Consider the following 6,913-nt stretch of genomic DNA (forward strand, 5'->3'; position numbering starts at 1 on the left):
GCACAACAGTGCCAAAATAGGCATCTAGAGAATGTATCTCCACTAACAACAGGAGAAGGAATCCTCTCTCTTGACTTCCTCTGGAGGTGTTTTATTCATGGTTCAGTGGAGTGCATGGTAAACTGCAACCATGAGCAGAACGCTATTTAAAGGCACTTACATGGGTCAGAACCAGACATGCAATGGTAAACAGGACAAATGAAAAAACAGCTACTTTCCTGGAAGCAAGCAAAAAACCCAAACACATCAAGGGAAGACTGATGTCATTCTATCAAGAATAAAACAAAATTAAATTCAAGGCATGTTTAAAGGTTGTATCTTGTTTCTCATTCGTAGCAAAGCAATATCAGCATGAAGTCTACCAGGGCCCATATAATCCTGCTAAACAGACTGAATCTGGGCAGAAATTGAGGTAGGAAACAAGAATTCACAGTGCTTTGAGAGGAGAATCATCAAAACTAATTATTAACTGCCTCCTACTCTGCTGTGATACCAAAAGTCAACAAATAACAACTCCTAAGCCAAACGCAAGAACCTGAGGTGCGAGGTGGCTGTGATGGACACATACTCCTCTCTCGTTGGTCACCAAACTTTCTAAATACACAGAGATCCTGAAGATGCAGCCTGTTTGATATAGTTCCCCCTAGGCTGTGGAACAAAACTGCCTGGTCATCTCAGGTGGATTCAGAAAGAAGAATGCAACCTGCACACTTCCTCCAGTCCCTCCTACCGACCAGCACTGGAGCAGTCCCAGCACAGATCTCCAGCCACAGCTTGGCAGGGACAAAGAGCTGCTCAACCCCATTGTACACTGGGTGGGGGTGAACCCAGGGCAGTTTGGGATTTACCACTGTACCTTTTAAATATTTACAAAACATATACACAAAACTCTAAAACCCTCAGGAACCCGGGGAAGGGAAGGGAGCATTGAGAACACAGCACAAGGCAGGCAGCAGGAGCATCTGCTTTCGGATTCCCAAGAGAGAGGAGGAGGAGAAGAAGAGAGAGAGGTTTCATATAATTAGATTAGAATGGAAACCACAGGGCAGGAAAAGGCATTCAGATTTTTTTTTTCCTAAGGTGGAGGAAGAACCCAAGAGTGAGTGAGTGGCCTCCAGAAAGATCCATTTCCTTTGCTTCACCATCAGATCACCAAACTTGTTTTTCCATTATTATGTGAATACCAGGTGCTTCGTGCAGCTACACCCCACTCAAACACTGGGGCCTCCCATTTTCATGCTAAGCAGGAATAATCTTGCATTCTTTTAAAAACAGGAATTATTTTACGTAGAGAACGATGCAAAGATACCACAAAACTATTATTTGGGTGTTTTCTCATTCTGTTCAGATTCTGCCCCATTCCTCATACAGGCTATCAGTTTTGCAACTGCTTTTTGCTCCAAGATGACAAAAAAGCAGTAGAAAACAGCATGGTCAAGGACTGGAAGAACATATTTTTGGATCTCTTTCATTTTTCACATATTTATTGAAGGTTCAGGATAAAATTTATCAAGGAACTCTTCAGCAATAATTTGTTTTAACTGAAAACCAGAAGCTTTGGGCTTTAACAACTGCACAAGAAGGTATTTTTCATAGTCTTAAACCAAGCCTTCACAGAAAGCCTGCAATGTTAGTGTTGCCTAGAAGGGAAAGGGCAGCCGCAGGCATTTAATACAGGGCTGTATGGATGGGAGCGAGAGTGAAGTTCATATGTGGAGAGGAAGACACTGCTCTGGAAAGCACAGGCAGTGGGGGATGAAGGTTAGAGCTCACCACTTTTCCAGGCCAGGTATTTTTGTTCTTTCTTTTGCAATTACATACAAACTAGTAGGAATTTGATAGAGGCTAGAGGCTATTCCCAAAGCCAAACAGAAATGACTAAAATCAAGACTAATTCACGGATAGCTCTGGCCTATAAATATCAGAAGAGCAGCAGAGAGCAGAATACATATTTACAAACTCAGCATAGCTGATTGTTTTGGTAAAGCATATAGATTTTTACCCACAAAGGGAAGTAAAACTCTCTAAGCCATATAGTCATTGACTTGTTCAGACTGCCTTATTAAAAAACAAAAAAACAAACAAAAAAAAAAAACACAAAACAACCAAAAAAACCCCAAAACAAAACAACAAAAAAACCAAAACACAGTACCAAGCACAAACAAATTAGGGGAACAGACACTAATTTATTTTGCATACAGATCAACTGCTTTCTGGTTTCCAGCTAATACAGACACTGAAGAAGTTCAGAATGCATCTTGGGCAATGTGGGTGGAAATTTGCAGAGGGCTCTGAACATGAACATACCACAGAATATATGTTGAAGCAAAGAGGCCACTTTAAGACTGTGAACCTCAAATCCAAGCGAAAGGCAATGACTCTAAACTGAAACTGCTTAGCTGAATTGCAACTTCAAAGTCTCTTGTGTGCATGCACACATGTGCACACACGTGTGTGGGGGAAGGAGGGAAATTTTGTTTTAATTGAAAATGGGAATCTTAGCATTGATTAAGTCAAGCAGAGTATAGACATGCACTGTGCAAGCTTCCCCCATAGAGCTTTGGCAATGCACCTCGCTCCTGACCTGCAAAACTCCCTGCTATTCCAGTGCTGAACCTCCTGGGCAGAGAGAGAATCACATCAATTTGTCATTGTGGTAATACTGGTTACGTGATGAGAACCAATTGCCAATTAGGACAAAGATCACTCAATCTCTCTGCAGCTCACCTGAGCAACATTTGAAATCTCATCTCCAAAGAAATAAATTACCATTAACCCTTGACAAAACCTCCCTCTTAAAGATATATTAAGGTGAAAATAGGTGTGTGAATGCAAATTCAGTGGGGAGAGGTCCACACGGGGTAGGGCAAGGGGAATGAAGATGCTTATATTAAGCATCAAATATCTCAAACATGAAAGGTCAGTATCTCAGAAGTGCCGAGTAAGTCTGCAAAATAGAGTAAATAAAATCCTTTCACATATGAGATATGACAGTTTTTTCTATAGAAGTATTTTAATGTAATAAAAATATGGTTGGGGGGGGGTGAGTGGGTGGGTTAGGCTTTGTTCTTACAGCCTCCCATCACACAAAGCTGTTTCACCTTATTCTGCCTTCCCCACAGGGCACCCACCCATTGCTAGTGCAATGCGAATGGGTTGGTATGAAGGCTCAAGTGATTGATTCCCTGTTTATTCAAAAGGCTGGGAACCTGATCCCACATTAAAGACAGGGGTGTCTAGGAGCATTTGTATATGCTGCCCAGAAATGACCATACTTAGAGTCTGGAGTCAGAGGGAACAAGAGACAGTCCCCAAAATAGCTTTTCCCTTCCCTCATCACACTAATTCCTGCTAGCAGAGTATATCCTCTAGGCAATGAACTGCCTTTTACTCTGCAATCAAAACAAGAGAAGCAGGTACAGAAGCAAGACTTACCTTCGAGCCACGCTCATTAAAGATTATCTCTACATCAAGGATTTTGCCGAATTGCTGCAGAGAGACAAGGGAGGAAAAAGAAATATTTATTTTTGGTAACCCATTTTTTCTACCTTTTGGGGGCTGGTGTAGTGCAAGAAGGGAGTATTTCCACTTCTAGTCTACAAGTAAAGGCATAAAATTTCAGTGACATGACCCAGTTCTCTTGGGTTAGTACATACAGATCCTCTTGGTCACAGACCCCAAGTTCTCTCACAAAAGTCTAAAGGAAGAAAAACAATCTCCAGAAGAGTTTTAGGCATTTGAGGCAGCTTTTATTTTCTCCTTTTTAATCTAAACAGTTCTTTCTTCCCTCATTCTACTACTTCATATAAGACATGGTTACATGATTTCATCTCAGACTTCTAACAACATTTCTCAGATGTAATTCACCATTACATCTTCCTCCTGAAGTGGCTATCACAAAGAGAAACTTAACAGTGACATTGTTTCTCTGGAGAGGATAGCCACAAGACTCCCAACCTCAGGGATTCCAAACGCTAAATCGCTTTTCCTGTCACTCCCTTACTTTTCAAAACTCCAAGCCTTCAAAAGAACCGATGGCAGATTCAGAAACCATGAAAATGGCCAACCCTGAACAGTTTGTTTCACAGAAAAAAAGATCATTCAACTTCAACCTGTGACATGCTGCAGGCTGTTGTCTATTCTACCATATAATCCTTAAGGTTGGAAAAGACCTCAAAGGATCATCAAGCCCAACCGTCAACCCACACCACCTAACTCACTAAACCATGTCCCTAAGCACCACATCTACACGTTTCTTGAACACCTCCAGGGATGGCAACTCCACCACTTCCTGGGCAGCCTGTTCCAATGCCTGATCACTCTTTCAGTGAAGAAATTTTTTCTAATATCTAGCCTAAACCTCCCCTGGCACAACTTGAGGCCATTTCCTCTTGTCCTATCACTTGCTACTTCAGAGAAGACGCCAGCACCCACCTCACTACAACCTCCTTCTAGGTAGTTGTAGAGAGTGATAAAGGTCTCCCCTCAGCCTCCTCTTCTCCAGACTAAACAACCCCAGTTCCTAATGCAAGTTTATCACTTATGATACAACTCTGACCTCTGCCTCAGCTTAGAAACCCCAAGGAGAGAAGAGCCCTACTACTCTGCACTGTTTCAACAACTGGTTCCAAAGAGCTCCCTACTGAGCACAAAGCAAATATGAGAAATGAAAGCTACAAGCTAGAGAAGATATTTACCACACTCTAGAACCATATATGAATCACATCTTTCACCCTGGAATATATTCAAATATTTTTACTTAACTGGCCAAATTCAAACCAGTAACCTATAGGTAAAACCATCACCACTTCAAGAGAGTCCCGCAACGCTCTGTCCTCTAGAAGCATTGATGTTTTATTTCCAAACTGGAGGTCTGCTCTCCAGAAAGACAGGTCTAAGATCTCATTTTCAGGAGCATATATATGGAGCAGTCTTCATTCTAGAGGTGCATATTACACTTCTACAAATGCTATACCTGAATGTTTTTCCTATCCCATTATTTACGAAAGATTTCGTCCACATGGTTTTGATCTCACTGCTTGCAGAAAATTTAAAGGTGTCAGCAAATGAAGGGAAGGTCAACAACAAAAGAAAGGATGGTTTCAGTTAGGAAAGATGGTGAACACATCCCTCTGGGCAACAGAGATACTCTCCACTTTGCCACAGTGCTCTTAATATAGTATTCGACATTTTTTTTAAAAATTAACATTTCCATTCAGAGTCAAATGGGTATAATGCTCATTTTGCGTGTGCCCTGCTTGAAAGACTTGTGGCTAGATTTGCAAACATGGAACATTTACAACTGTGAACCACGACTGAGAAGAAGCTGAATATGTAAAGGAATAAAAAGCTATTAAATCCCTTGAACAAGTATTCCACAACTGTCTTTGAGCAAACAAAATGCTTCCAACAATTTTAGCTATAGCTTCTTTCTGCTTCCATTCTCCATTCTTAAAATGGAGATAGTCACATTCTTTTGCAAATGTTGGTTCACAGATGTTGCTTTTACTGCTCTATTGTTTAAGGACAATACTTGATCTTCTATTCATACCAAGAACAATTGAATTCACAATATCCCATGTTACACGAAGTTTGAACAATGCTAACGTAAACATGCATCTTTCTTGAAACCTCGACATCTCAACAGTTTAGGCTTGATCCATGCTGGATCCTCTTTCGACCACTGCTGTGCCAATCACAGCTAAAATAAATTTTCTATTTCCATCCCATGCTTGGTGTGGGTTTCACTATAAAGATTAGCTGTTGATTGCTTTTTGTTGTCTTTGTTGCATATGGCTTGGTCACTGCCACAAAATAAATCAGTCGTGATTGTGTTCTTGGTAGACTACTTCAGTGTTGTTATATGACGGGTTGAACCAATTTGACAGCTCACGGCTGCTGAAGGACTGTCCCTGCTTCCCTGTCTGGTTTCACCAGCTTCCTAAAGCTAGCCCCAGTTTTCCGTCTCACCTGTAAATAAAATGATACACAGCTCACCAATCCTCTCAAAAACTAGCCCAACAAAAGGAATAAATATGAGGTTTTTGACAATTTACTGTTCAGAAGTGGCTTAAAGGGTCAGGTGAGCATTAGTGCTCTGAGAAGCAAAAGGGAGTGGAAAGCAGCACATCCTGCCCAAGAGCAGGATCTGTCCCTTCCAGATCAGCTCAGCTGCCTAGCCTTGCCGCACATGCTGAAACACCAGGCTTTTGATAAGTGCAAATGCCAAAATTATTTTCAGAATCTTCAAAGCTATCAAAAAATCACCGTTTTCTACCTCATTAGAATCATCTTCAAGGAGAACAAACTGTGCAGCTTCTGGTGCACAATTATGCCACGCCGTCTTCCCCTTTTCTCCACACCCAGCTGGGCCTGGATCCTCAGCAATTACTGCCAGCACTGCCTGCCAGCCTTGTTCGGCTGAGATCACCTCACAGGGTTTCCACACCAACAGGAAATCCTGTCTTGTGTGCTGAGTTTCTTGTGGCTGACAAAAAGCTGTCGGGAACACTGAATACGAGCGGTCTGACCTAACTCCATGAGAAGCAGCAGGGCTCTCTCTCTGCTCTGTAGATGGAGGTACATCATTTCCTAGATGCCAGAATTAACATCACCAAATCCTGTGGTTACAGCAAGCACTCACTTAACATTTACTGCAATGTGCACCCATGCAAGCTGCCCCAATCTCTTTTCTACCTAGGAATTGTGTGTGTTTGAAGAGGTAGGAGGGAAGAGAAGGAACAGAGACAACAGGGGCTAACTGCTGAAGCAAGCTTTGCTGGGGAGGGGTTTCCTGCTCTGTGAAATTCACTGGAAGAAAGCAGCATGGCCACAAGGCAGGAGGACGTGCGCTGGGATCTTCAAGACTCTGTGGCAGGCGTTGCCCCAGCCGGCCTGACAGCCCCCTAAACCA

General features: G+C 42.2%; 1 protein-coding gene across 1 annotated transcript in view; it reads right to left on the reverse strand.

Annotated features, from left to right (window-relative positions):
• LOC104463378 (RNA binding protein fox-1 homolog 2-like) overlaps positions 1–6,913 on the reverse strand; it is a gene marked incomplete at its 3' end in the record, with an annotated part of 34,445 nt that overhangs the window by 5,825 nt on the left and 21,707 nt on the right. Inside the window, exon 3 of the mRNA XM_010076059.1 lies at positions 3,436–3,489. Within this exon, the coding sequence (XP_010074361.1) occupies positions 3,436–3,489 (54 nt within the window). The remainder of the gene's footprint in view (positions 1–3,435; positions 3,490–6,913) is intronic.

This window comes from Pterocles gutturalis, unplaced genomic scaffold (genome assembly GCF_000699245.1).
Source record: "Pterocles gutturalis isolate BGI_N339 unplaced genomic scaffold, ASM69924v1 scaffold651, whole genome shotgun sequence".
NCBI lineage: Eukaryota > Metazoa > Chordata > Aves > Pterocliformes > Pteroclidae > Pterocles > Pterocles gutturalis.